We start from the raw sequence: 27,382 nt of genomic DNA on the forward strand, positions 1-27,382 counted from the left end.
TATCTCATATTGCATTTTGGATACTCTGTTCATAGGGTTTTCATGGTCAGAGGTGGTTTACCATTGCCTTCCTCTGAGTTTGGATGCATCTTAGTCTGGTGTCTCACCATTCCACCTTGGGTGACCCTCCTAGGAGTCTAGCCTCTTGGTCTAGTCTCCTGACTGCATTGCTCTCAGCTTCTTCAACACTCTCAACCCCCCTCACCATGTTAAGGTGTGCATCCTAGAGGGGGAACAATATAACCGGCACTTAAATCACTTATTTCTTAGATTTGTCACAAGATCTCCCATTTTCTAACTGGCATTTCTTTTTTCGTCATCCCTCCCCTTTCTTTTGCACTGTGTTGATTTCATAGACTTTGATGAAGGAATAAGCTTAAAGTGGCCAGTAGAGGGAGGAATTTCACTCTAAATATGGGCAGCAAGCAATTGCTGTCATCTTATAAAAAGAGGGTGAGAATGTTGTCCTTGAATAAAACAATGATTAACTGACATTTCTCATTCCGTGTCAACATGTGCTTTCTTTTCTAAATTTATGATCTTGTTTTCCCATCAATAAGTTCATATCTAGTATACCATGTGAACTGTGAGATTAAAATAAATTCAAGCAGCAATGTTAGCAAACCCCTTGAAATCAGTAAATATCCTAGCAAAATGTGAAGTGACAGCTTACATATGTTAGGCTTAGTCACAATGAAGCCCCATTGAAAGCAGCGGCACTTCTGTTAGATTTAGCTGGGCCTCATTCCAAAGTGTGCATGGTTTTTTTAAAAAAAATTAATACAAACATACCAAATATACGAGTGATATCCAATTAAGTCATATCCATAGTAAACCCATTGAAATAAATAAAGTAATGTTCTCAGCATGACTCATTGGATATCATCCAATGAAAATACTACATGAACACAAACATACAATTACATAAAATACAATCGTACAGCTAGAAAATTAAGAAAAAAGAATATAAAAGAATATAAAAATGTTATCCTGAAACCTGCTGTTCAAAACACCACGCACATTGCTGCCCATTTTAAGAAAAACAGAATATCTATGGAATGCTTTTCTTGCCTAAGCATAGTGTGGTAAAATCATTCAGATATAGGACGTGAAGCTGCTGTTTTAGTTTGAGCTGATTTGGTTACTGTTCCAAAAGATATGTAGATAACCAGCATTTGGGCCCTCACATTGCTGCTGCTGCTGCTGCTGCTGCTGCTAGATCTCCACCTATCAAAGACCACAGTGTAGCTTACAGTACGCTAAAAACAAAATAATAATATAGTAATACATCTGAAATATTAAAATAAATGATATAGCAGTCACTACAACAAACTCCTCATCTAGGAACTCAGTGATTAGGAAGACCCAAAGTTCTGGGTGAATAGATGCATCTTTAACTTACATCAAAATCTCAGTGTTGAAGATGTCTGATGAAACTGAAGGGACAAGGCAATCCCAAAGAAGAGCTTGCAGCTGCTTTGCTTCTCTCTGGTCCTTTTTTGCTCCTGTGCCATGCTGAGCTAAGCCAAGGTTTGGCTTAGTCAGTGTGTTATCTCAACCTGGGCTCATGGTTAAGCTTTCACCTCACTAACCACAAGCTGCAGCCAAATCTTGGCTATAGTTTGCTGTTTGTGAGGAGAGAGCCTACAAAGAGCCTGGGTTCAGACAGTACACTAAGTCAAATATTGGCTTAGCTTAGCACTGGAACAAAAAGGACCAGGGAAAAGCAAAGCAGCTGCCTCTCTTTTCTGGGAGCCTGCACATTCCCAGTAAGCCATAGTGTTGCTTACCATGTCATGTGAACCAGGCCATTGTGAAGCAAGATGGAAATTGTGGGTTTTGTACTTTAAAAGGGTTGCTTACATTGGGTTTTTACTTGTTTTCCTTTTTTATTAAAACACTTAACAATAAGAAAACAGCAAACAGTTAAATAAATTTGCATTCTGCTTTCTTTTGTTACAAAGACAACAAAAAACCTTTTCCAGGCTCTGACTGCTAACTCCTAAGAACTGCAAATGACTTATTTTATTTTTTATTTAAAAGTGTTTATAAACTACCTGCCCTATAAAACATAAGAAAAGCCTCCTGGATCAGACCAATGGCCGATCTAGTCCAGCAACCCGTTTTCACAGTGGCCAACCAGATGGCCATGGGAAGCCCGCAATCAGGACCTGAGCGCAAGAGCACTCTCCCCTCCTGCCGTTTCCAGCAACTGGCATTCGGTTGCATACTGCCTGCAGCTATGGAGGCAGAGCAATAACCATCATGGTTAGCAGCCACTGATAACCTTTTTGTCCATGAAAGAATAATCTTTTAAAACCAATCAAGTTAGTGGCCATCACTGCCTCTTGGGGGAGTGAATTCCATAGTTTAACTATGCGCTGTGTGAAGAAGTTCTTTATTTTGTCAGTCCTGAATCTTCCAACATGCAGCTTCATTGGATGTTCTAGTGTTATGAGACATGGAGAAAACCTTTTCTCTAGCCACATTCTCTATGCCATGTGTAATGTTATGCACTTCTATCATGTTGCCTCTTACCTAACCTTTTCTTGAAAGGGATGTTGCTCTATTCCCTTGAATCATTTTGGTTGCCCTTTTCTGAACCTTTTCCATCCAGGTGGTGTATTTGTTCATCTGTCTGTCTGTCTATTGTTGACCCCCACAAGTACCAACCTACATTTTAACCCCCGCCTTCATAATTTCTATTATCTATTTGTGACCTTGTCTATTTATTTTTCGAGACCAAAACATACCATTTGGGGGAGTGGGGGATCATTCCAGAAAGCAAAATTGGTTGCATTTGTTGTTTGGTTCTATTTTGGTAGTATGCCATTATATAATATTTGTTAGATTTACAAGTTGAGCTTCAGGTTTGTTGGGGGGGATGGGAGGGAATTGTGCCCGATGGTGGTTGGCATACATAAATAGCACCTGTATGTAATACCTATTTTTTTCCACTCAATTTCTTTATTTACCTAGTACACCTTGGGGCACTATAAAAATAATGTTGTATGCACAGATGGCGCAATCAAGGCACTCACTTTAAGTGTGTTCATTAGCTGCTCATTCTTTCAGAGAATGCTGCTGTTTCAGCTTCTGCAATACTGACAAAATAGATTTCACTGAAAACATTAGCAAAGATATCCTCTTCCTGTGAAACTTTGGAGGCTTGCTATGGCATATGATCTATTTGGTGTAAAAAGCACAGAAATATTTTTTTTTCATTGTCCTGTCTTCTCAAATCTTAAATTACCTTCCCCTTTTCCTAAAAGACTTGGTAGATGCATCAAACATGTCTGCTTTATTAGGAACACTTGAAGAAGGAAGGCTCTGTTTCAAATGTGTTATTGCTATTTCCATTAATAAGAGATGTATTTTCTGGGTTGCTGGTTCAGGTGTTCTCATTCTGTCACTTATAGTTAATACAGAAGAATAGTAGGGAATGCTAACCACTCTGGTTGCCTGCAAAATATTTCACTCTTGCAATATGATTTTTATTAATATCTTTCTCTTTTCAGACTTTTCTGTTTGCACCAAGAGATTTGAGATTAATTTCTGTATTGGATAGCCTATTGATAGTGGTCTTTATGAGGAAGAAACAATGAGTTAAAGGGAGCTTTAAAAAACAAAGCTGCATTTTGGCTGTTTGTAGTGGCCAATTATTGTGTTTGTTGTTGATATAATACAATAAATCTAAGCCAATCATCTCCCGTGTAACAATCTATAATAGTGTACTTAACCAAATATTTCAGAAATGTACAATATAATTATTATTTTTTAAAAAATCTGAAAGTTCATCCACAGAGAGAAAAGCCCAAATCTCTCTCCTCTGTTTTGCTTTGTTTCTACCCCTACGGTTTTCAAATGTGTTTAAGCAAATTCCTCTTTTTAGTGAGCTTTAAGCTATGCTAGTGTTTCTGTAAGGGCTGGTGTGGTAATGTTCTCTGTCTTTCCCTGCCCACAATCATGGAATGAAAGCAAGGGCTGCTAGTCAACTCATACATCTCAGTCTGCTTTTATTCTAATGTGGGATGTGACTCACTATGGAAAAGTCTGAGAATCTCTGGTCTCCTGTGTTCCTCTGCTCGCCTGACTGCTCAGGACGATGAATGTGGTAGTGGATATTGTAACACAGAAAATGCTGCCTGAAAGTGATGTTCATATGGCCAGGATCTATCTTACAAAGATCTTGAGAAGCTCCATGAGGTATGGCGTTGGTTTCACAAAGACAGCATCCCTTGTTCCTTCTCCTGATAGAAAATTCCATGCCTCTTCTCAATAATCCAGGGATCCATTCTGAAATCCTCCCTTCCCATTTCCATTTCTCCATGTTGAACATCTGGCCATGAAGTTCTGAAGTCTCATGTTTCACCAACATTACGTATAGTCCATTCTGGTTATACCATGCATACTTATTAAGGTCAGGCACAAAAAATGTTAACAATTTGTAGTTAAACTGGATGAAGGTTGCAATCCTACCTATTCTCATTTATCAGAAAGTAAAGTCCATTGAACTTCATTGGGGCTTCTAAACAGACATGTATAGGATTGCATTGTAAAGAACTACTTTTCTACTAGACAATTGGATTCATCAGCTGACTGTGGAGTCAGCCACAACAATTATCACTAAATTTGTGGGACTAGATCTGCATGTACAGAACTCCATTGAAGCATTAGTACAGCAACATTGTGTGGGAAACTTGATTTATGTAGGACTTGGAGATGTTTTGGAAATGGGAATGATCTTGCAGGGTAGCATGACAACCCTCATGCAGCTTTTGCTATAGTACTGATTTCTACATGCTCCAAGCTGTGCAAAACTTTGAATCAGCCTTCAAGCCGTTTAGCTAAAATGGAAGACGGTTGCTTTAACAAATCAGATTATGATGCTGGCTTCTTTGTTCGCATGGGTTAAGAGAAGCATGATGTGAGTTAGCATGAAGACAGATGTAGAAAAACAGGCCCCATGGCCTTCTGTGACATCTTTCACAACAGAACGGTCAGATGACCACAGCAGACTATCAGTCTTGCTCCTCCATCCCTGCCTGCCCACTTCTTTTGCATCACTGCTTCCTCTTAACAGCTGGGGAGAAACCAACAAAGTCCTTGCAGTCAGGTGCATAAAACAGGTGGGGTACAGTTGGCTCCAGTTTTGTAGGGTAAGCGTTGGGCAAGATGCTCTTGATGGGCACCTGTGTCAGTAGGTCCTTCTCCTTGCTACTGTCTCTACCAGGCTTTTGCTGGCCCAGTCCTTGTGAACCCAATTGAGGTGAGGGAAGCATAGAGTCATTTTCTATGCTATTGGACACTCTGGATACTTAGGTGAGTGGGGGGGAGTAACAGACAACAACAGCAAGGAGGAGCAAGGACTAGAGGTTAGCTTCAGCCCCCTGCTGGTGTATGGGCCTCCACAGGTGCCCATCAATGCCGACCCCTCAGTTGGACACTATACTGTTCTGTCTTAGCACTACTGGAGAATGTGGGGTGAGGCCTCTGGGTTTGTTTTCCCCCCCACTTTGTTTTCTCTCTTAATGAGCAGGGATTTGACTCTAGATCAGAGTTCCATTCCTTTGCCACAGAACCATACCTTCTGTGGTGTCTAACACCTGATCAAGCACAAAGTTTCTCATTTCTGTTCTTTCATGCAAGTGTACAAGACTTGATAGTTGTAGACTCTATATGCGTCTAGAATACAGAGAATTTCAGAGATAATCAGTAGGCACTTAACATTTTTATATATCATCCTTGTGGGGGAGAAACAGTCCAGGCTTTATCTACTGTCATTTACTCACTGTCTGTATTTCAGGTGCTTTTCTTTTTTAAAAAAAAACAACCACCTGAATTCTTTTCAAAAGTGATTTCCTAGGGCAGCAGATGTTGCTCTGCCACTTGAACCTACTTATTGCATTTGTTAATTAGGTCTGAGGTTGATTGTTACAATTATTTTCAAAAAATGCATGCAGTTTCTTTTTTCATTCCAGAAAAAATGATCTAGCCTGCAGGCCCCACTCCTGGCATGCGACCAAATTCACTGAGAATCTGCCTGAGACAGCCACGTCACGCCGCTCCTCAGCCAATGCCTGTGCTTCATGGCACTCTCGGTATCGTGCAAGGTGAGTTCCTGTTTAAAGCTGACATGCATCCAGCTCCAACAGGAAGAAAATAATTACTTGCCTTGATTTGTTCCTTATCTTAAAACTGTCAGCTACTCACAATTTTATTTTTATTTGGTCTTTGTGCACAAAGGGGATTGTGTAAAGACAGAACTTCAGTATAACATGTGCCTGATAGCCATTAGCCTGCACAATGTTTTCCATTATGCAGATAGGTAAATAGAGTGAGGAGTTATATCTGCAAGTTCTGTTGGCAGGTGTTTTTCCTTTCTCTAGGCCTTTCTTCAGGCATCAGTTTTCAGGTGTGTAAACACTTTTAAAAGTACCAAAATACACCTTTTCCTTCAGTAACCTGTCGGAAGGAGTGGGTAATTGAATCCAAAGCGAGTCCTTAAAAGCAACACATTCTGATTCACTCCTGTGTGTATCTAAAGAACTGTTGTATAATTACTTTCACTAATTATACCTCTGCTTGCTATATAATATTAATAAGAACTAGGTAGGACACATCATTGCCTGTTCAATCACTGAAACTCCCTCAGCAATTGGTAATTGTGTGAGAACTCTTTTTGGAACAGAAAATAAATGAATTGCATCTTAGTTCAGCTGGTAAAATGTGTCTGTCTAATGCAGGTATACCATGATCTAGTTACAAGCTCTTACAAAGTGTTCATTTAGCCCCAATATGCTGCATTTGCTTCTTTGTTTCAGATGCATATAAAATATGTCTCAAAAGTATGCAGACTTTTAATTTACAAAACACATATGTTTACCAGTCATGGCACTAAAGTGGTACTTCATCCAGTTTTACGGAGTACTAGGTAATATAATTTTAGATGCTTCATGCTATGTTTCTAAAAGTAAAATTAAGTGCCCTTTAGACATGTGCTACTATTTACTGTTTGGGTTGATAATATAAATCTGAACTTTTGAAGTAAAACTGCTTTCTTTGTTGTTTTAAACACTTTAACCTCATACCCCACTCCTACTGTACATGTTATTGGCAGACCTTATTATCCAGCATGGCTCCAGAAACAATTTCCTCTCTGCCTCATCTCAGATTTACTTATTTAGTAAAAATCTCTTACTTTATACTCCTAATTATCTTATTGACATGTATTATAAAGTAAGATGAAAATTTGTCATGCACTTTCTTCATTTGGAGGTCCTGTCTGCTTCTACATGCTTTAACTATCTGTAGTGGCAGATTGGGAGACGTACCTCTGAAAAACAAGATACATGTAGCAGAAGAGCCCATGTCAAAGCTTTACTGTTAGGACCTGGGGCAATAGAGACTTCACTGGAAATTCCCTTGGCTTTATATGCCATGCAGACTTTATGAAATGCTAATGACTGAGTGGTATATGCCTATAATAATAATAATGAATTTATATTCCTCTCTTCATCAAAAGGCCACAGGGCAGTTTACAACACAGTAATGTAAACAACAAAACAAAAACAGTGAAAGCTCGTTATAACATGGGGGGCAGGGGACAAAGCTTGCGCCTGTGTTACAGTTTTTCTGTGTTATAATGAAAACTACACTAAAAGAGTCAAAAGAGTACCAGCAAGTACTGGTTCCTAGAGAGGCAAAAAAACCCGCTGCAACTGAGGAACAGAGCGGGAAGGAAGAAGCAGGAAGGGTAAGAGAGAAGATAAGTTAACAAAAGTAAAAAAAAAGATATAGCTCTACAGATAGTAACGAAAGAACTTGGAGAAGGCTCGAGAGATACCCATCCCTTAGTAAGGAAAAGGAAGGAAAGGGGCAGGAGGGAGGGGGACGTCAGGAAAGAGATTTTCAAAAGAATACTGAGAGGAAAAAAGACTGTAAAAACCCAGGGGAAGCAAACTGAGGACTCACCAGAGACAAGGCACACAGAGGACAAAAAGAGGTATAACAAACAAAAAGATAGGGTATACAGTACTTTTCTGAGGGCATGGTCAAATCTGTGGTATATCCAAATCCCTGGTACAGCGAGATGCATTATAGCACGCTTCCACAACATAATATCCATACAATAAAAAATTATATAAATATATTCATAATAAGCAATACATAATACTAAATAATACATAACAGTACATAATAATAAACTGCAGTGTCAAATTATTACTTTGCAATAAGCTCCTCACATGATGATGGTGGTGGTTGGTGGTGGTGATGATGATGATATTATTGTTATCATCATGATCATTTATTACCCGCCCTTTACACAAAGGTTCCAGAGCAAATTATAACAATTTAAAAATATGACATTAAAACAATTTAAAAACAACCTTGCAAGTGGTCAGGAAGGATGGGAATTGTAGTGCAGCAACATCTGGGAACCCAAAGGTTGGGAAAGGCTGCCTTAAGGTCTTTTTTCCTGTAGCGATTATATGCACCTTGTACCTTTCTTAGTAACTGCACAATTGGTAGTATGCACAACTTGTAAGATGTAGTTTTGATTTTATAATATTGACATTTTTGTAATATTATCTAGGTTTCAACTTAATGTGGCTTTGTACCAACAGAGAGTGTGTGTGTTGTTTGCACTGTATTAATGAGAGTCCCCCTTTTTTAAAATTTTGCTATAGCTCGTCTTCCCATGATTTGTCAAGCTCATGGGATCAGTCAAATCTACATCGTACCTCAGACCAATTCAGCTCTGCTGGAAGCATGGACAGTTGGGATCACTCACCCCAAATATATCAATATGGACAGATTTCCTCTGCAAAGTCCAATAACAGCATTGACCACCTAGGGAATCCCAGCAAAAGGGATTCTGCCTATGGCTCTTTTTCTACTAGCTCCAGCACACCTGACCACACATTGTCCAATGTAGATGCTGCCTCAACAGAGAATGTGGGATACAAAGTGGGTCATTGGGAAACCCCAAAACCAATCAATAGCAAGGCTGCCTCATTTCTAAGTGATAATGGAGGATTAGAGGAGAAACCCAGTTGTTTTCCACCTCCTGTACAGTATGAAAACAACCAGAGCCCCCGACTGGAAGATCATTCTGGTTCAAAGTATTCTGGGTCTGGAAGATCAAATTTTGGACCTGTGTGGTATGTCCCAGATAAGAAAAAGTCACCCTCTCCTCCCCCCCCACCACCTCCTCTTCGTAGTGATAGCTTTGCTGCCACCAAGAGTCACGAGAGAGCCCATGCTCCTCTGCATCCAGATGGTATTCAGAGCACCCAGCACTTTGAAGTCCTGCACAGGCCACAAACCAAGAATGATTGGAGTACTGAAACAGTAGAGCAACAAAAGCGAGATACTAGGGCAGTTGACAAGGCCTCAGAAGGACGGCAGGGTAGCAAACCAACTTACAGATCTGATCTCAGTCTGGATTATGGTTTGTCTTCTGCTGGGGACAGGGTCAACAATAACATGGGAAATTTCAACAGACTTCATTCATCTCTATCCAGTACTGATGTTCGATTTGCACAGTCTGCTTATGGGCATCATTGCCATCACCATCAGCGCCAGTACAGTGATGAAAGCACTTTCTTTCGCAATGCAAAAGTCTCTGCATCACCTAAAGAGCAGCGGCATCTCTCCACTTATGCTGGCATTCAGGAAAGGCCCACTGACAAACATAGCTATCATCCAAACCAAGCCAGGATACTTGATAGTACTACTACCGCTTCTTCTGACATGAGTTCTGAGGAGCAAATGGATAACACTGGGCAAAGTCGCTATTACTGTGTGACAGTGAAACAGCCTGTTCAGGGAAACTCAAGACCACTACACAAAGATGAATGTTTGAATCCTGGAATAGGGAGCCATGCCTCCTCTGGACCACAAGAGAGTCCTCCCATAGCTACAATGATCCAGAGTCCCAAAAACTGTCTACCTCAGCAACCTGTTGAGTCTTCTGTGGATGTATGTGAAAAGAGCAGTCGTCATGTAGCAAATAAAGGAGAGGAGGTTAGAACTGTTGTAACAGAATATGCCAAGAAGATACACTTCCCTGAAAAACCAGGGCAGACCAAGAACTTTGAGGAGAATCACAGTAGTTACCTTGAGCATGAATACGGGTGGGAATGTGCCCTAATGTCCAACAGTAAAGCTGCCCCAAAAGATTTCAAGTGGAGTCAGGAAGAGAGCTACAAAATTTCTCCTCAGAAGACCCCAATGTTGCACTCTTTAGCTCAGGAAGGAAAAGGCCAGGCTGATCCTGCCACTGAAATTGAGGTTACTAAACAACCTGCATTTGATGCTAATCTGAGCAAAAATGCACGAAGGAGTGATCGCTTTGCTACCACACTGAGAAATGAGATCCAGATGAAAAGAGCAAAGCTACAGAAAAGCAAAAGCACAGCTTTCTTAACAGGGTCAACTGAGACAGAAGAGTACACTGAGAACTGGAAACCTGATTCAGCAGAAAAGATAAACTCTTCATCAGAAAGTTCTTTTACTAGTGTGTACAAAGACAATCTGAAAGAGGCCCAGGCCAGGGTCTTGAAGGCCACCTCTTTCCAACGAAGGGATTTGGAACCCAGTTTTACAGTTTATCTTCCAGACCGGAGGGCTAATAATTATAACTCTTCCCCATTGGCTCTTGTCTCTGAAGATGAATCAGGCTTCCTTGAAGCTAGACAGTCTTCTAAACAGACTTCATCTGGTAATAATGTTCACCATATTTCTCGCATTGGAGCTAGGAAGAGGTTCACAACAGAACAAAAATTGAAATCTTATTCTGAGCCCGAGAAGATAAATGAGGTTGGGGTGTCAGAAGGTGATCACCCACACCATCGTCCAGCTACTTCTGATGAAGCCTTGGGTTCATTTGCAGATAGGTGGAAGTTCTTTGAAGAAACTAGTAAGCCTGCTTATCAAAAATCTTCACAGAGACATACTCCCTATGGTCGATCAGAAGTTCAGCCTGCTAACAATCCTCATACCAATTTTCATGAAGGTGAGATTGATGGATTGTGGTATGAAAGAAGGATGCGGTCAGCTTCTTTTGGAGTTGAGAATATGGTTGGTGCATATGTTAGACCCAAGGAAAATGTCCATCCTAGTGGCTGGAAATCAAAATCTGGACAATCTCAGAGGTTAGAAACTTTTGCAGAATACCAAGCATCTTGGAAAGAGCAGAGGAAACTTATAGAGACTCGGAGCTCGGGAAGGTATCATTCAGCTGACAACATCCTTGATGCTGGCCATGAGCAGCTTGAGAAATCACCATGTACGCATGAACGGTCCAGGTCATCCCCTTCTACAGATTTCTACAAACAGGTAAAAGTCACTTCTATTCCTATCTTTAAAATTTCTAAAAAGAAAGAATTTTTGACTATAGGAGAACAAAGCAGGTTCTTAAGCCTAAGAGATGAATGGAGATGCTGGCTGATGGTCCCACGACCTAAGTACATGTAATGTAGGAGATCCATGGTTGCCTTTCATTTCCCTTTACTCTTACAGTGCTATGCATACAAACATATTCAAGGTTCTGCAAATATCACTTTGGCTTACCAGCCAAACCTCTATTGCTCCTCACCACCAATTCTACCCCCACCCCCCGGCATGTGCAGAGAGCTTCTGCACAGGATTTGCTGTTTCTTTATTTTGCTTGTGGCATAGAAACAGGAATAACTAGGTAGTCATTATATACATGATCTTTGAAAGAGCTTTTTCACAGAATCCCTCACTAAAGGTTTGTGATTAATCTCCATCTTGGGATAAGAGGATAGATAATCTTTTGGGTCTATAATTGGTCAAATGATAGAAAACAGTTAAAGTACAGGAAACAAAGGGTAGGAATAATTAGGGCGTTCTCACAGAGGAGGTAAGTAAGCATCAGGGTCCTCCTTGCATTTTGACTGATTGATAAATGATTAAGAGTCAGGGGTGAGCACTGCTGTAGCCAAGATGACTCCAAATTATTCAGAATGGTAAAATACCAAACAGACTGTAAAAAGGTCCAAAAGGGTTTCTCTAAACTGTGTTTGTTGGAAATAAAATGGCAAGTGAGGCTCAATGTAATTATATAAAAATGTTCTGACTTCACAAATACTGAACTAGCAGGCCTAACTAGTAACAAGACCTTGAGGTCATGGTGGATAGCTGAATGAAACATTAATTGCAGCATAAAAATGTAAATGGACTGCCCTCAAGTCGATTCTGACTTATGGCGACCCTATGAATAGGGTTTTCATGGTAAGAGTATTCAGAGGTGGTTTACCATTGCCATCCTCTGAGGCTGAGAGGCAGTGACTAGCCCAACGTCACCCAGTGAGCTTCATAGCTGTGTGGGGATACGAATCCTGGTCTCCCAGGTCATAGTCCAACACTCTAACCACTACGCCACACTGGCTCTCTAATTACAGCTTAGTAGCAGTGAAAAAGGCAAATTCCATACTAGAGACAATTAGGAAAAGGACTGAAATTAAGTGGACCTGATCACGATGACTTGATAAAAATCTATATATGGCCACACTTGGAATGTGTGTACAATTTTGGTTATTCAGAGAGGGTGTGATAGAACTGAGAAAGCTGTGGAAATGGGCAGTGGTAATAATCAAGGAATCATTGCACCTTACCTTCAAGGAAAGAATACAGAGTTTGTGAATTTTTAGTCTAGAAAATCTGTGACTGAGTGTGAATCATGATTGCTGCATATAAAAATTATACATGGTGTGGAGAAAGAGAAGATTTCCCCCCTTCTCCAGTAATACTAAAACGTTGAGCCACAGAATTAAATTACTAAAGAGTGGATTCAGAAAAGGCAAAAGAGGTACTTTTCCCCATCTTGCATTGTTAACTAATGGAATTTGGTTCTCCAAAATGCAATGTTAGCAGTTTACTTATATGACTTTAAAAGAGATGTAGACAAATTTATGGAGGTTGGGTCTGTCAGTGAGGATTAGCCATAATAACTAAGTGGAACATCCATGTTCAAATGTAGTAATTCTCTAAATATGCATTTAAGGAGATGGAGTGACTCCTCAGTTAGGAGTGGTGCAGCATTTGGGGCTTTTTAGTTTAGAGAAAAGACGTATAAGAGGTAACATGACGGAAGTGTATAAAATTATGCATGGCATGGAGAAAGTGGATAGAGAAAAGTTTTTCTCCCTCTCTCATAACACTAGAACTCGTGGACATCCAATGAAGCTGAATGTTGGAAGATTCAGGACTGACAAAATAAAGTACTTCTTCAAACAGTGCATAGTTAAACTATGGAATTCACTCCCGCAAGAGGCAGTGATGGCCACCAACTTGGATGGCTTTAAAACAGGATTAGACAAATTCATGGAGGATCTGGCTATCAATGGCTACTAATCATGATGGCTGCGCTCTGCCTCCATAGTCAAAAGCTGTATGCTTCCAGTTGCTGGAAACTGCAGGAGGGGAGAGTGCTCTTGTGCTCAGGTCCTGCTTGTGGGCTTCCCATTGGCAGCTTGTTGGCCACTGAGAACAGGATGTTAGACTAGATGAGTCACTGGCCTGATCCAGCAGACTCTTCATATGTTCGTAAGATTTCCCATAACAATTTCCAGAGAGGTAGCAATCCATGTTAGTCTGTAGCAGAAAAAACAGCAAAAGGATTGTGGCACCTTAAAGACGGACAGATGTAACTGTTGCCAATTTTTGTAGACTAGAATCCACTTCATCAGATACATAAAGTGCTATCCGTGGTTCACTCATTCACACTCACACCATGCATGCAGTGAGTTCAACCAAATTCAAAAAGTATAGTCTGTTAACAAATCTGTTTAAAGCTTAAGGTAAACAAAATGCTGTCATTTTTTATGTTAGAGGTGGATTTGTTTATCCTATCTATAAAGTGGTAGGATGATGCTAGGGAAGGGTTGTAGCTCAGTGGTAGAGCATCTCTTTTGTGTGCAGAAGGTCCTAGGTTCAATCCCTGAGAAATATATCTCCCATAACAATCTCTGCCTGAAATCCTGGAGAACCGCTGCCAAACAGCATCAATAATATGTATTGCCCCAGCTGCGGGCTTTCAGGTTTGACAGAATACCAAGGAATCAATATGACAGACTCAGGCTTACTAACAAGGAGAGTTTATTGAGTAATAACAAGCATGCATACCCAATGGGTCAGACTGCAAGGTCCTTGCATAGAACGTTGACCAGTCTGAACCCCAAACTGGGCAACAAGAGTGACTTATATAGCAAAATCTTTGGCAAGGCACAATGGTGACAGATACATGATTAGTTGCTATCTTACATCAAATCAACGCTTCTTGACATAATACATGATTAATTGTTCTATATCAGGCTAGGCATCAAAGCAATTCTATGGATAATAGGTTATGATTACTAACTCCGAAGCATTACAGCATTTGATCTGAAGCATCAAGGCACTTGATTGATTATTCATTCAAACTGAAAAGACATTGTGCTAATTAAGACTTACTAGCAGGCAGATCTTTTTGACCTCTAAAACTACGCTCTTGGCAGCATTTAGCTCATTAGTCTTCCTAGATAAGGCGTAGAGTTGCTCTTCTTGGCAACACATCAAACAGTCCGACCACTCCCTGGCAAGGGTAGTTCGTTAGTTCCTCCAATAAGGACCAGGTGAGCTATGAGCTAACCATTGACCATTCCTTGACCTATCTCACTTGCTGACAAAATGAGCTAATTGGCTACATTGGCCATCCTTGGACCATCTACCACACTGCCAAGATGCTAAATCATTGCAGATGGTGACAGGTACCAAGACTCAAAGGAGATGGAAACCACACACAAGCTTCCATGCCTAAAGCAGCTTTATAATTGCCCTTATATTAGATTATATTGCCCACCGGCCTATACACAATACTAGGCTAGATGGAGCAATGGTCTGACTAAATATAAGGCAGCTGCCTGTGTTCCTATGTGGGCAGATGATAGCATATGTCACATTGGAACATGCACAGGTGAATGAGTACTTGATGTTGTGTAGTTTATTATTATGACCTGTAATAGGGTTGCTAAGGTAGATATGGAGACAGCTTGGCATCTGGATTTGTTGCAGGGCCTCTTCCCTGTTTGTGATTCTGTTGTTATACACCCACAAGAGTGGCTGTATAGTGTAGCCAGTATGAATTTTTCATATTCCGCAGTGTTAAGTTGAAAATACCCCCATGCCATTCTGATACTTCCCATAAGCTCATTTCAAACAAAACCTTACCAAACTTATAGTCCTGCACTCAGAAATGCTTGCTTAACACCCTCTAAATTTTCATGGCGATACACAAAACAATCAGAGAGAATTGAGAGTTCAAAGTGTAAAAAGAAAGAGAGAAAAACCTAGTCCCCTTTCAGACTTTTTTCTGTCAGAGTTCTCATAATTTGTTGAAATTTATTAATTAATTAAAAATCAGCCATGTTCACTGAGTACCTGTAATCCTGTTACTGATCTTGCTTCATATTCTGACCTTCATCTTCTGCAGTTTAAAAGTTTTAAAAAATGCCTGGCTGATTTTTAATTAATTTAAGAAATTTTATATTGAACTCAATGACAAGGCCGGGCATGCTCAATAAAAACCAAGTGTCAGTGTTCTAAAAGCCAGACTTACAGCTGCTTGGCTTGGCTAATTATGGGCCATACCCACACCAGACCTTTATTTCACTTTAGACAGTCATGGCTTCCCCAAAGAATCCTGGGAAATGTAGTTTGTGAAGGGTGCTGAGAGGAGACTCCTGTTCCACTGACAGAGCTTCAGTGGCCAGAGTGGTTTAACAGTCAGCCATTCTGGTTGAAGGTCTGTGAGTGGAACAGGACGTCTCCTAGCAACTCTCAGCACTCTTCACCAATTACACTTCCCAGGATTCTTTGAGAGAAGCCATGACTGTCTAAAGTGAAATAAAGGTCTGGCGTGGGTGTGGCCCCATAATTAGCCAAGCCAAGCAGCATTCACTATATCTGCTCAATTTCCGTGCTTTTTAAAGTTTGATAGAAATATCTGTGGCTATAGGTATGTTCTTAAACCACATGGTTTTTTGCCTTTAGTGAATATGGCTTATTGTTGCTGATTAGTACCTGTTTTAGATTGACTGGGAATCATCTGTAAGCAAGGACAGGCCTCCAAGCCCTATGGGAGGGATGTATCATTATCCAGAATGGACTCTAGATCATTGGTGAGTGGATTTAGCTGGGAGCTCTTCTTCTTGATCTGCCTTGTAGTAGATTATTCCTGAGTATCAATCTGGCCTTGTCAATCTGTGTTTTGTTTTTCACTTGACTGGATTGCTATTGTAGTTTAAGAAATACTTGATGTAAATCCTTCAGTCCTTGTCCAGCAAGCTGGAATAAATGTGCTTGAATCATAAGATGTGACTACAGACAAAAAACCTTCAATATGTGCTTCATGGAAGCTAGAAGCATACAGATATGTGTAGCTGTCAATGGCTTTCTGGTACAGGATGATTCATACGCACCTGTTATGTGGGTTTAATTATTTAGCAATTTTAAAATTATTAAGTTCTAAAAGCTCAGTGTCTTAACTATTTTGAAAAGATATGCACTCTCTCTCTCCTCTTTCTTGCATACATGTGCCTAAACACACCCATGTGGGCATGCACACAGTTCTTGAGAGTCCTAAAATGCTTGCAAGTAACAAGTTTTTGCCAAGGCAAAATTGCAAATGCTTATAGTAGTTTCCCTCTAGACCAGTCAGTTGAATTAGTAACTTGAGTACAAGGATTACAGAGCCAAACTAAGAGGTTGCATGGAATATTACTGTGCTTTAAGCCAAATCAGCATAAGACTGGATACATTATGGACTCTAAACAAACCCACAAATGAAGGGGTGTGTAATAATATATTTTTCTGCAGACTGAAACTTGATGATTTGGTGCTTTTTCCATGTTATAAAACCTTTTGCAGGAAGCATCAGCTGAATCCAGGAGACAAGCAGAAAATAAAAGGGAAAACAAAGAATTTATGTGCTCTACAGCAAGATCTGGTGAAAAAAGCTGCAATTTAAGGTAGGCAGTTTTGTTGCTGTGTGCAAGGCTTTTTGGCATGTGTGATGGACAGGGCTGGAATCCGCCTTCCTCTGCCTCCAGCCAATCATAGCTAATGGAATGCTGAGAGGAGCGTTGAGGGTTGGAAAAGTCAAGAGTTGAGAGTAGGGGATGAACTGGATTGATCAGAATGTGTAAGCTTAGGGCAAGGGTGAATAAAAGAGTTCAGGGGAAAGTTCGGTGTTCAAGACAAATGTATCTTTTATGACTGTGAGCCAGCTGGGAGTTCAGAAATAAAAGGTTTCTTCTTCTGAGTTACCCATTTCCTGGATCACATTTTTGCCAGGGTAATAAAAGTGGAAAACAATATTGGGACCCACCTGATACTGGTGCACGCAAACAGACCCTGGGATACTCTTTATCATTTATTTTATTGTTCTTTTGACCGTCACCTTGCCACAGTTCAGGTATGCTGGTTGTGGACAAACAGAGGGCAGGTGAAGTGGGTCAGGTGGCTTTAGTGATGGAAAAGAGAACGGAGAAGAGACACCTAGTTCTACTCATGAGGAGCATTTGAGGCCTATCACAGCATGTACTGCAGAAGATGATTAGTTGCATTTTACCCAACCACAGAAGAAGCTATTAAAACAATTGGTCTTTAATATTCTTCATCCATGTAATATGTCTTTGTTTCCCAAAGAAAAGGAAAGAAAAGCATTATCAGATATGCAACTTCTGTTAAGAGTATGAATATACTACAAAGGTGGCATTCTAATACTGGAAAATAATTCTCAAATATCTCTTGCATGTATGTTAGAGTTATTAACATCCCAATGAACCCTGAGGCTGCAGTCCTAACCCCACTTACCTGGGAGTAAACACCATTGAATTCAGTAGAACTTATTTCTGAATAGACATTGCACTGGAAGTGTCTTTGAAACATACTATTCATGAGGCTATGTTAATTTTGTTATCACAGGATGTGTTTGTTTTTACCTCACCTTTCTTCCATTGTGGAACCCAAGGTGGCATATCGGTGGTCTCTGATCTAGGCAATTATCAAGCTCAGACCTGCTTAGCTTCAGCCTTATGTGCCTTCAGAATATACCTTTGGATAGAAGGAAATTTTAGAACATACATTCTCCTTGCCTGATTTATTTTATTTTTACTTTTTGTCTTTACTGGGTCAGGAGACAAGAATATCTGACATATCCATATGGGTTTAAAACAGGTCGCTGAGTGGGCAGCCTTGTATCACTTGATCCCTCCCCATCCTAATGTAAGGAGTTTGGGCTATAGCTCCTATTGTTGATGGACAGGATAAAACTGGTTAGTAGGCTTGAAAATATTTTTTCTGTTTTAGCTACTTGTTGCTATCTGGGAAGATTAAAAGTAGTTTATTCTAGAGGCCAGAGTTTTAGAAATATTTTTACAACCCTTGAAAAAGTGGCCCCATTTTTGTCACTTTGAGGAAATGTTCATAACTGCATGAAAGTGCTCGTAGCAGGAAAGCAACACTCCTTGTTTTGCTGCTCTTCACCGTATCATTAAGGCCACCACAGCATAGAGCAGCGAAATAGGGTTGACTGTGTATTGAAAGTGTACATCAGAGCACAGATGCATACTTAGATGTTCCAGCATGTACCCAAATAGACAGTATGGATTCAGATTCAAATTTCTGCATGTTATGTGAGGGCATTGTTTCATTTGTGTTCACTGAGGTCACCACATAGACAAATCGGATTAGCTCAGTGTCTGACCTAATCATATTCACTACATGAAAACAGCAGCAGCAGAATGAGGAGACCGTGAACAGACACAAACAAATGTAGGATATGATGGAAGTCAGGATATATTTCAGGGGCCTGGTACACACCCACACTTCGAAAGCACATCCTTTAAATCCTGAAATTGTTTGCCTTTTTAACATTTTGGTGCAGTAGTTATTATAACAGCCATCTCTAAAATAGATATGAGGCAATGCTGTTCTCAGTTGTTTAGTACGGTACTGTTTTTACTGTAACTTTTATGATTCCCCCTATCTCATGAACCTAAAAGGGAGATATCATATCTTATAAAATAAAAGTTTCTTCCATATTTAGTAAATACATGTAACCCTGTTTCATACTCATCTAGTGGAGAAAGTATGTAGTTTGTTCACAATATGTTTCTTAAAAGTGGGGCTTCCACATACAAGACACAAATCAGCCTACTGTGATGTAATGAATATTTCTACACTAACGTTTAAGTCAACATGTACAATATTTTGTTCTGATTTTTGAAACAAAGCTTATCTCCTTCTGAAATTGACTCACATTTGAAGGGCATTTTAGTTCAACTTGAGAGAAGTGGTATTGATATGCTAGATTGGAACTTGTCATCTGGGAATATGCAGGTGAGACAAAAGCTCTCAATCTCTGAAATATTAGGAAACTTGGAAGAAAGATGAGCACTTTGTGTTTACATTAGCTTTTTTATCAGTAAAATATGAATTCTTAACTTATATGACAGCTCTGCTGGACAATAATGTAGTGGCAAATTGAGAAGTGCAGGATCCCTTTGTGAGTCATGCCATGCCTCCCACTGCCACCCCTTCTAAGGTTATACCACTGACTCTATTGGGGCCTGCATAATTGACTTGGAAAGCTACAGCAATAAAGAAAAAAAGCCCATGATGTAGTATGGAAGCTTCACCCTCGCATCTCAGTCTTCATGGATGAATCCCTTCCCATTTGATTCACCAGCACACATAGATTAACCAAGCCCTTTGCACACTCCCTTAGCCCCAAAATTGTTATGGAAATATATATGCAGAGTGAGTGAGCTGCATGTGTTCCAGTGTGTGTATTTATTTTAGAAGCAGGCTTTTACCCTGCCTCTAGATGACAGAGACTTAAAACTTAGTAAAGTAAGAAAAGCTACTTTATTTATAGAAATACATAGTAGATAGGAAAGACATACCTAGCTCTAACTATCTAACTAAGTTGGAGGTGCAATGCCCAGACTTGGGTATTGCCTTCATGGCTCAAGAGAGAGAGCAAAGACAAAGATGTCTCCTCTCTCCTCAGACAGTCGAAGAAGAAGGAGGGGCAGATAAGCTTCCCTGAGCATATCAGTTTACAACGGAAGGAAGTTAGGTAGAGAACAGCACAGGTAAAGGTAGGCAAGCCTAACCAGCTGGAGGACCCTAACTCTATCTTCCTTCTGGAATACAAATAAAAGAACCCAAACAGGAGTTGCTCTTGCTCCACTTCCAACACCCTTTCTCAATGAGTGTTTGGTCTAGCCCACGAGGTTCGTGTTGTCTCGCAGTTTGCAGTATCTGACTTTGCCCAACACCTTCATCAGAGCGTCTGCAGTCATGTCTTCCACTGAACAATACTCCTTCTTGAGTAGTCCTCTGCGGTAGGTATCTCTACTGAAATGGTGCTTCACGTCTATCTACTTGGTTTGTGAACTCACCCCTTCTGACTCCACAAGTCTGATGCATCCTTTGTTGTCTTCATGCATCACAACAGGCCCAGTTATAGAGATGCCTAAATCTTTGAACACTTCAGGTAGCCATGTCAACTGTCTACTTGCTTCAGAAGCTGACACATACTCTGCTTCTGTGGAAGAGAGTGCTACAGCCTCTTATTTCTTACTTGTCCAGCTGATCACAGAATACCCATAGTAGAAGATATTTCCACTGGTGGATTTTCAATCTGTAGTGTCTTCAGCCCAATCAGCACCTGCATATCCCACTAGTTTGGAATCTTAGGTAGCCAGTTACTTCAGTTTCATGGTTGCAGTGCCCTTCAGATATCTCACCAGTCTCTTGATTCCTTCCCAGTCCTTCTTGGTTGGCGAGCTGGTTTTTCTGCACAAGTATCCGACTGCTACCGCCACATCTGGCCTGGTAACAGTGCTGATATATAGAAGTTTCCTGATGGCTTGTCTGTAGCTCTCATGGTCTTCCCATGGTTGTTTGTTGTGGTCCGGTTTCAGGTATCCTATAGCACAGTGGGGAGGAGAGCCTGGCTGGGAGTCCAGCGTCTGTGAGTTCAAATCCCCACTTGTGTCTCCTGGGTGTAAAGGGCCAGCTAAAGATCACCCCCACAGTGAGTGGCTCAGGGGTTACATGCCCTGCCCCCTGTGCAGCCATGGGCAAGCTGCATAGTCCCAAGGAGCCCAGTTGCCCCCCCGATGGCAGTTGAGGACAAGGAAGAGGCTGGCTTGTGCGGCTGTGGCAAGCTGGGGAGGACTAGCCTTAGAGGGAGGCAATGGTAACCCCCCTCTGAATACTGCTTACCATGAAATCCCTATTCATAGGGTCGCCATAAGTCGGGATTGATTTGAAGGCAGTCCATTTCTATTTCACTTCCATTGGAGTAGGTGCTGGATGTGCATCCTTCAGTCCTAGACTCTTGAGAGGGTCTTGGATCTTTTATTTATTTATTTATTGCATTTATATACTGCCCCATAGCCGAAGCTCTCTGGGTGGTTTACAGCAATTAAAAACATTAAAAACAAATATACAAATTTTAAAACACAAAAACAATTTAAAAACACAATTTCAAAAAAAAATTAAAACAATTCAAAAACACATGCTAAAATGCCTGGGAGAAGAGGAAAGTCTTGACCTGGCGCCGAAAAGATAAGTGTTGGTGCCTGGCGCACCTCATGAAAAGTTCGTTCTATAATTTGAGGGCCACCACTGAGAAGGCCCTCTCCCTTGTTGCCAGACTCCCAGCTTCCCTCGGAGTAGGTACCCAGACGAGGGCCTTAGACGTTGAGCTTAGTGTACGGGTGGGTTCATGTTGGGAGAGGCGTTCCGTCAGGTATTATGGTCCAAAGCCATGTAAGGCTTTATAGGTCAAAACCAGCACCTTGAATCAAGCTCGGAAACATACAGGCAGCCAATGCAAGCAGGCCAGAATTGGTTTTATATGTTCGAACCGTCTGGTCCCTGTTACCAATCTGGTCGCTGCATTTTGCACAAGCTGCAGTTTCCGAACCGTCTTCAAAGGCAGCCCCACATAGAGCACATTGCAGTAATCTACCTTGGAGGTTACTAGAGCATGGACCACTGAAGCCAGGTTATCCCTGTCCAGATAGGGGCGTAGCTGGGCCACCAACTGAAGCTGGTAGAAGGCACTCCGTGCCACAGAGGCTACCTGAGCCTCAAGTGACAGAGATGGTTCCAGGAGAACCCCCAAGCTACGAACCTGCTCCCTCAGGGGGAGTGCAACCCCATCCAGGACAGGTTGGACATCCACCATTTGTTCAGAAGAACCACCCACTAGCAGCATCTCTGTCTTGTCTGGATTGAGCCTCAGTTTATTAGCCCTCATCCAGTCCATTGTCGCAGCTAGGCACTGGTTCAGCACATTGACAGCCTCACCTGAAGAAGATGAAAAGGAGAAATAGAGCTGCGTGTCATCAGCATACTGATGGCAATGCACTCCAAAGCTCCGGATGACCACACCCAACGGTTTCATGTAGATGTTGAGCAGCATGGGGGACAAAACTGACCCCTGCGGAACCCCATACTAGAGAGTCCAGGGTGCCAAGCAATGTTCCCCAAGCACCACCTGGAGCCGACTGGCCAAGTAGGAGCAGAACCACCGCTATGCAGTCCCTCCCACTCCCAACTGAGCCATTCTTCCCAGAAGGATACCATGATGGATGGTATTGAAAGCCGCTGAGAGATCAAGGAGAATCAACAGAGTCACACTCCCCCTGTCTCTCTCCCAACAGAGGTCATCATACAGGGCGACCAAGGCTGTTTCTGTGCCAAAACCAGGCCTGAAACCCAACTGAAATGGATCCAGATAATTGGTCTCATCCAAGAGTGTCTAGAGCTGGCCTGGCACCACTCATTCAAGGACCTTGCCCAGGAATGGAACATTTGCCACCGGCCTATAGTTATTAAGTTTTTCTGGGTCCAGGGGGGGCTCTTCAGGAGTAGTCTCACTACTGCCTCTTTCAGGCAGCCAGAGACCACCCCCTCTCGCAGAGAAGCATTAATCACTTCCCTGGCCCAGCCGGCTGTTTGCCTTTGACTCAGCAAGAAGGATCCATCATCTTCTCTTTCAATTTGTATTCTGAGGTAGTGAGTGACATCACCCTAGGCACTTCACTTCAACCTCCTTGTTGAGATGATTCACTAGTTGTTGCTTGTCCAGTGGGTCTTGATAAGCCAACAGTAGATCATCCACATAAATCAGTAGGTAAGTCTATCTGTTGTTCCTGAATCTGCTGTACTGGCATGGCTCTGCTCTGCCTCGTACAAAGAGTTTTTTCAAGAGCATTTTGCTAAGTTTCTCATTCCTGGCTCTGGCAGCCTGTTTAAGTCCATAGATGGATTTTTGAAGTTTATGCACTAGGGTTTCTTTTTCTGGAACTTCAAACCCTGGTGGATGCTGCATGTAGATTTCCTCTTCTGTTGCTCCATGCAAGAATGCTGTTTTTATATGCATGTGCTCCACCTGCATTTTCTTGTTAGCAGCAACACTCAGAAGAGTTCTGATGGTCGTGTGTTTGACCACAGGACAGGGCCGGATTATCCATTAGGCTTAGTAGGCTGAAGCCTAGGGGCCCAGAGCTCTTGGGGGCCCGTGCGCCATCTCCCCGCTTCACTTACCTTTTTCTCCCCTGTTTTTTGTGGTTTGCCATCAATCAAGATGGAGGCCGAGGTTTCCCTAAGGGGCTGAAGCCTCTGCCGCCATCTTGGTTGATGTTCAGCCCCTTAGGAAAACCTCAGCCGCCATCTTGATTGATCGCAAACCTGTGCGCGCAGTGCATGCAGCCACAAAAAAATTGCCTAAGGGGGGCCCAAACACCAATCAACCTAGGGGCCCTCCTCAGCTTAATCCGGCCCTCCCACAGGAACAAAGTTTGATAGTACTCTTGTCCATATTTTTGAGAGTATGCTTTGACTACTAGTCGCCTTGTATCTCACAACGTTTCCAGCCAACTCTTCCTTGGCTGCCTGCCTCCACCTTTCAGCTCCAGCTTTAGGTAAGGCTTCAATCTGTTTCCAGGTCTCTGGCTCTGAAATTTCATCTCTCACGAGGTAAGCAAGTTTGTCTGGTGGCACACCTTTGTTGGTGCGTTCAGAGCGTCTGGGAGCTGGCGCTTCGGCTTCCCCTTCTGGCTCAGACTCTTCACCTTCCTCTGTTTATTACTGCGATTCCTTCTGTTGTGGAAGAAAAGCTCAGTGTCTTCCATTTAGCTGTCCTCTCTCAAGTGCAGTCTCTTCACGGCACCTCCCTCACATACGCACACACACTCACATTGCACCGCTACAAATCTGCCACACACACCCCTCACTCCCATGGAGAAGGATGAGGCAGGCCCTCCCCTGGGTACATCCATACAGTGGAGGCCGCAGCAATATCATCCCCATGAGTACTAGCCCAGGGAAGAGGAAGAGCCACACTGGGGGGCAAGGGGTAGGCAAGTATCTGCTTAATTCCGACACACACACACACCCTGAAATAAAACAGATTTTCTGCTGGCAGCCTGTCTCTTGCCCAACGGTGTTGTTCTTCCTTTTCTTCCTCCACCTGCTCAGAGAAGCTTTGCAGAAGGCTCTGCTGTATAGTTTGGCTGGGGAGCCCACTCCCCTCTTGCAGCAGATTGGCAAGGGGGCGACTGCAGAAAAAATAACAGGATGAAGTCCCGTTGTGCCCCCCCTCCAAAACACACCTGCTGCTGGCTCTAGGATGCTGCTTGCTTTATTATATTTACAGTACAGCTAATGTGGGGTGTGGACATTTCTTTGGCTTCTGAGTAAAATCAGTTGTGCAGCAGGGAAGTGGCAAATGTGAATATATGCGGCAGTGGAGTTTTTGGAGAGGAAGATGGTCACTTGCATGGAGACAAGTCAGATAAGTAGCTTGGGTGTACATTTATAACATGTACCTGGTTCATACTGAAAATCCTCTCCAGGTGATGTGGCTGAGGCATCCCACAGTTGTGTTCATGCTTAAGGCCATAGTCATATGAAGCAAATATGACCCAGTCAGCAAGAGCAAACTAGACTGGATGAACCCATGATTTAGTTTAACACTACAAATCCGTAAATCAAATAAAAGTAAAATTTAATTCATCTCTATAACTAATCAGATTTCATTCAGCTTATATGAATTTATAGATGTTGCAAGACCATACTCTCCAACTTCAAAATGTCACCACTGAATGGTGGCATGGAATATTTCAATCTTGAATTTTTAAAACTTTTTTCTTTTTAAATGTTGCAAAGGGTGATTTATCTTACCCGATGTGGTAATAGTTAGAAGGAATTTATTGTGCTGTGTAATACAAATTATATTGCTGGCACACAAGGTGGCCACTGAAAAATCTACATTCTCTTTTTAATATGTCTGAGTTTCCCCATAATATGAGAATGTTGTCAAGGCTTATTTGCCAAAATACTTAAGTAAATATTTTCTTTCATAAAACATAAAATTATGTTGTCTGAGAGACTTCCGAATAATAAAAAATATGTCACATATAGACAATTTGACTAAAGCTGAAATCTACAAGCCAGGCTTCAATAAAGCGGTTTCCTTATCCACTCTGGCATGCTTCAGGAGGAGAATGCTATTGCTCCCAGGTCTTGCTTGAGGATCTGGTGGCATCTGGTTGGCTACTGTAGGAAAGAGGATGCTGGACTACATAGGCCTTTGGTCTGATCCAGTAGAACTCTTCTTGTGAGGGGCCATTGTCTGTGCATCATTTTTACCAATGTTCCCCCTTCATGCTTTTATCAGGCATTACTTGATAAGGACCTGATGGTACTGAACCACTTGCACATTGCTTTCTTTCCAGTGAAGGGGAACGGCTATAGCTCAGTGGCAGAGTATCTGCCTTGCATGCAGAAGGTCCCAAGTTCAATCCTGGCATCTCTAGGAGAGACTACTTCCTGACAGTTGCTGACAGTTGGAGTAGACAGTACTTAGCTAGATGGACCAATGGTCTGTCTCAGTATAAGGCAGCCTCTTATGTCCCTTTGAATGCTAAGAATTGTTTTAAGCCCCTAATCTTATTGCAAACCATTATGAAAGCCAGAGGTCAACACTAAGGCAATGCATCTTTTTTTAAAAAAAAAATGCAGTCATATTTATCTGTGCCACAAACATGAGCAAACCTTTTAATTCCTGTAAAGATGTTGATGCTCTTAAATCCTGATAGCAGGAGCACCTTACATTGAATGTCTACTAGGACTGTGTACAGATACAGTGCCTTGTAAAAGTAATCAGACCCCTGATCAATGCTCTCATATTGCTGAACTACAAATGGTACATTGTAATTTCATTCTGTATGATGTTTTATTTTGAAACACTGAAACGCAAAATCAAGTATTGTAAGGTGACATTGGTTTTATGTTGGGAAATGTTTGTAAGAAGCATAAAAAACTGAAATATGTTGCTTGCATAAGTATTCACCCCACATATTAATATTTGGTAGAGCCACCTTTCGCTGCAATAACAGCTTTAAGTATTTTGGGGTAGGTATGTATGACTTTGCACACAGTTGTCGGAGGGATTTTGGCCCATTCTTCTTGGCAGATTCGCTCCAAGTCATTCAGGTTGGTTGGACGTCACTTGTGGACCACAGTTTTCAAAGAGCGCCACATGGTCTCAATGGGATTGAGATCAGGACTTTGACTGGGCCACTGCAGGACATTCACTGTTTTGTTCTTGAGCCACTCCTGTGTTGCTTTGGCCTTGTGCCTTGGGATCATTGTCTTGCTGAAAAAGGGAACTTCCTCCCAAGCTTCAGTTTTTAGTGGACTGAAGCAGGTTCTCTTGCAGTATTTCCCTGAATTTGCTCCATCCATTCTTCCTTCTATTTTAACAAGATGTCCAGTCCCTGCTGATGAGAAGCATCCTCATAGCGTAATGCTGCCACCACCATACTTTACTGTAGAGATGGTGTGTCCCAAGGCATGGGCAGTGTTAGGCTTGCACCACACACAGTGCTTTGAGTTTTGGCCAAAAAGCTCTAAGTCTCATCTGACCACAAAACCTTTTCTCACATCGCAGCTGGGGTACTCTCATGCTTTCTGGCAAACTCCAGATGTGCTTTCAGATGGTACTTTTTGAGTCATGGCTTCTATCTTGCCACCCTCCCCTACAGACCAGTGTTATGCAGAGCTTTTGATATGGTTGACTGGTGCACCAATACTCCACTCCCAGCCACTGTAGCTCCTTCAAAGTGATTGTTGGCTTCTCTGTGGCTTCTCTCACAAGTCATCTCCTTGTTTGAGCAGTGAGTTTTGAAGGATGGCCTTTTCTTGGCAGTGCCTGGGTGGTGTGATGCAGCTTCCACTTCCTGATTATTGATCCAACTGTGCTCACTGGGATATTCAAACACTT

General features: G+C 41.8%; 1 protein-coding gene across 1 annotated transcript in view; it reads left to right on the forward strand.

Moving 5' to 3' along the window:
- The window catches only part of SHROOM2 (shroom family member 2), a 168,866-nt gene that overhangs the window by 98,059 nt on the left and 43,425 nt on the right, over positions 1 to 27,382 (forward strand). The window contains exons 3-5 of the mRNA XM_061627086.1: positions 5,982 to 6,113; positions 8,691 to 11,343; positions 16,936 to 17,036. Coding sequence (XP_061483070.1) covers positions 5,982 to 6,113; positions 8,691 to 11,343; positions 16,936 to 17,036 — 2,886 coding nt within the window. The remainder of the gene's footprint in view (positions 1 to 5,981; positions 6,114 to 8,690; positions 11,344 to 16,935; positions 17,037 to 27,382) is intronic.

This window comes from Rhineura floridana, chromosome 5 (genome assembly GCF_030035675.1).
Source record: "Rhineura floridana isolate rRhiFlo1 chromosome 5, rRhiFlo1.hap2, whole genome shotgun sequence".
NCBI lineage: Eukaryota > Metazoa > Chordata > Lepidosauria > Squamata > Rhineuridae > Rhineura > Rhineura floridana.